The sequence below is a fragment of the Colius striatus genome, chromosome 3 (assembly GCF_028858725.1).
Source record: "Colius striatus isolate bColStr4 chromosome 3, bColStr4.1.hap1, whole genome shotgun sequence".
In the NCBI taxonomy this organism is placed as follows: domain Eukaryota; kingdom Metazoa; phylum Chordata; class Aves; order Coliiformes; family Coliidae; genus Colius; species Colius striatus.
In genome coordinates, this window is record NC_084761.1 from 89,057,278 (window position 1) to 89,059,553 (window position 2,276).

Here is a 2,276-nt window from a genome sequence, read left to right on the forward strand (position 1 = left end):
CAGAGGAGCACACTGCGACCTTTGCCTAATGTTAGCGAGCTGTATTAAAAATGTCTCGGTTCACAGTACAGTGACGGCCACGGCACTGGGGCCGACACAGCGACACAGGCCCCGTAGGCTGGGGTAAAGCGTTGCCTCCCCTGGAATATGGGCACGGGGTAATTTAGGAGGGAAAGAGGGAGGCAGAACACATCTCCGTTTCTTTGGTGGCTCCCTGTTATCTCCTCTGTCCTGACCAGAGAAAAAGCGCTGCAAGAGCGAGTGCGGGCTGGCAGCGCTCTTTCAAGCTTTAACGTGTGGACGGAGGGGTAGCCCGGGCGGTCCCTTCGTGGGCCGGGGGGCCGACTGCCGCCGGCTGTGGCAAAGGCAGACACCTCACCGAAACGGCGGGGGCATAAATAACGTCGGAGTGGCCCCCGGCAAGAGGAAGGTCGGGGACCGGGGGGAGCGGCTATACGTCCCCATCCACCAGGCTGAAGTGTTTGCCCGGCCCGGGGAGGCAAAGGTATGGGATGGCGCTGCGCGGGTAGAGCAGGGGGAAGGGCAGCGGCACCAAGCAGCGGCTGAACAGGGTGCTGTCCTTGTAAAGGGCCGGGAAGGAGAGAGACGCCGCAGCGGCTGGAGGAGGCTGCTCCCCGGGAGTCTCCGCCGGCCCCGAGCCCTCGGGCTCGGCCGACATCTGTCTCTTGAGCTTGTTGCGGCGGTTCTGGAACCAGATCTTCACCTGGGTCTCGGTGAGGTGCAGGGCGGCGGCCAGCCCGGCCCGCTCCGCGCTGCTCAGGTAGCGCTTCACGTCGAAGGTGGACTCCAGCTGGAAGACCTGGCTCTTGGAGAAGATGGTCCGCGTCTTCTTCCTGCTGCCCGCGGCCGGCGACCTGCTGCTCTCCCCGCTCGTCCCCTCCGCCTGCAGCCGGCGGGGCTCGCTGCCTGCAACGGCAAAATATAGCATCAGCCCCCGCCACCGCCCGCGCCCCCGCCCGCCTGCCCGCACGCAAGGCCTGCCTGAGCACTGGGAAGTGGGGCTCGGGGGTGGGAGATAGGATGCGGAGGGAGTTGTCGAGAGCTGGCCACGGCCCCTCCTCACCCTCCAGACGGGAGAAGAAAGGTGAGGAGATTCCGGTAAGGATCTAAAGAAATCCTTCTACCAGATGTTTGACAGAAATCTCAGGGGCTCCTGGACACGGTACAAACAGCCAAGGAGGTCGGAAGGGGGTAAAGCACCCTGGAAAAGCCCCTGGAAGCAGGTTGGTGCGTGTGCATGTGCCGGTATCTCCTGTGGTCCATCAGCGGAGCCTCGGTTCCTTCACCTGCTGCGTGGGCGTGTGGGGATGCGTGTACGGCTGCCTATGCGCGTGTATGGCTGCGTGTGCGCGGCCCCGGCCCTTTCGGTGGCGGGGAGGCCCAGGACAGATCCCCGCCGCATGCCGGCCTGTGGGACGGGACGGGACCACCCGACGTGTATGACAGCCCGAGGCGAGCTGCCGGGTCTGTACCCGAGTTGCTGGAGCCTTTACTGGAATCTTGCTCTGCAGGCCCCTCTTCTTCCTCCGTCAGCGCGCAGTGGGCTATGCCCTGCTCCCGGGCTGGACGGCAGGGGCCGGGCTGCAGGATGCTGTCGATGCTGAAGGCCGGCGGCGCGGACGGGGCCGGCGAGGGGGCTCTGCGGCCGCCTCCGAGCTGCACCATGGCTCACCGAGCCAAGTCGAGACGAGCCGAGACGAACCGCGCCGAGCCGAGTCGAGTCGAGCCGCGCCACACCGCGCCGCGCTGCGCTGCAGGGCTGTCTGCGGCGGGTGGGCGGCAGCGGCAGCCGGGGCGGAGGGAAGGATGGGTCGGGAGGAGGGAGGAGGGGTCGAGGGGAAGGAGGAGGGGTCGGGGCGATGTAGGGAGGGGATGGAGCTAGAGGGAACCAAAGGACGGGGGGAGTGGTGCAGGGAAGGGGGTGCGGGAAGGCAGCAGGGAAGAGAAGAAGACAAGAAAAGGAACACAAGCTGGCGAGAAGTGGAGAGGAAGGAATGGGGAGTGGGAAGTCGAGCTAACCCTTTCTGCCGGTGAGATGGTCCCCAAAAGGGTGCCCTGGGCAGCCAGGGGCAGGGCTGCCTGCTCTTCTGCCCAGAATTTTCACTGCTGGGAGAGAGAAGGAGACGAGGGAAATCAGGAGGAGCCAGGCTCAAGGGAGGCTAAGAGAAGGCGGGATGGTAGGACAGAGATCTCTAAAGTGACGGAGGAGGATGGAGGAAGAGGACTGGAAATGGGAGCAGGGAAATGAGGCGGAG

General features: G+C 65.1%; 1 protein-coding gene across 1 annotated transcript; it reads right to left on the bottom strand.

Annotated features, from left to right (window-relative positions):
* Window positions 1-451: 451 nt before the first annotated feature.
* On the bottom strand, window positions 452-1,686 carry LOC133625157 (homeobox protein HMX1-like). The gene is made up of 2 exons (XM_061993221.1): window positions 1,494-1,686; window positions 452-927 (listed from the first exon to the last, which is right to left on the bottom strand). The coding sequence occupies exons 1-2, from the start codon at window positions 1,684-1,686 to the stop codon at window positions 452-454; spliced, it is 669 nt and encodes a 222-aa protein (XP_061849205.1).
* Between the last annotated feature and the right edge of the window lie 590 nt (window positions 1,687-2,276).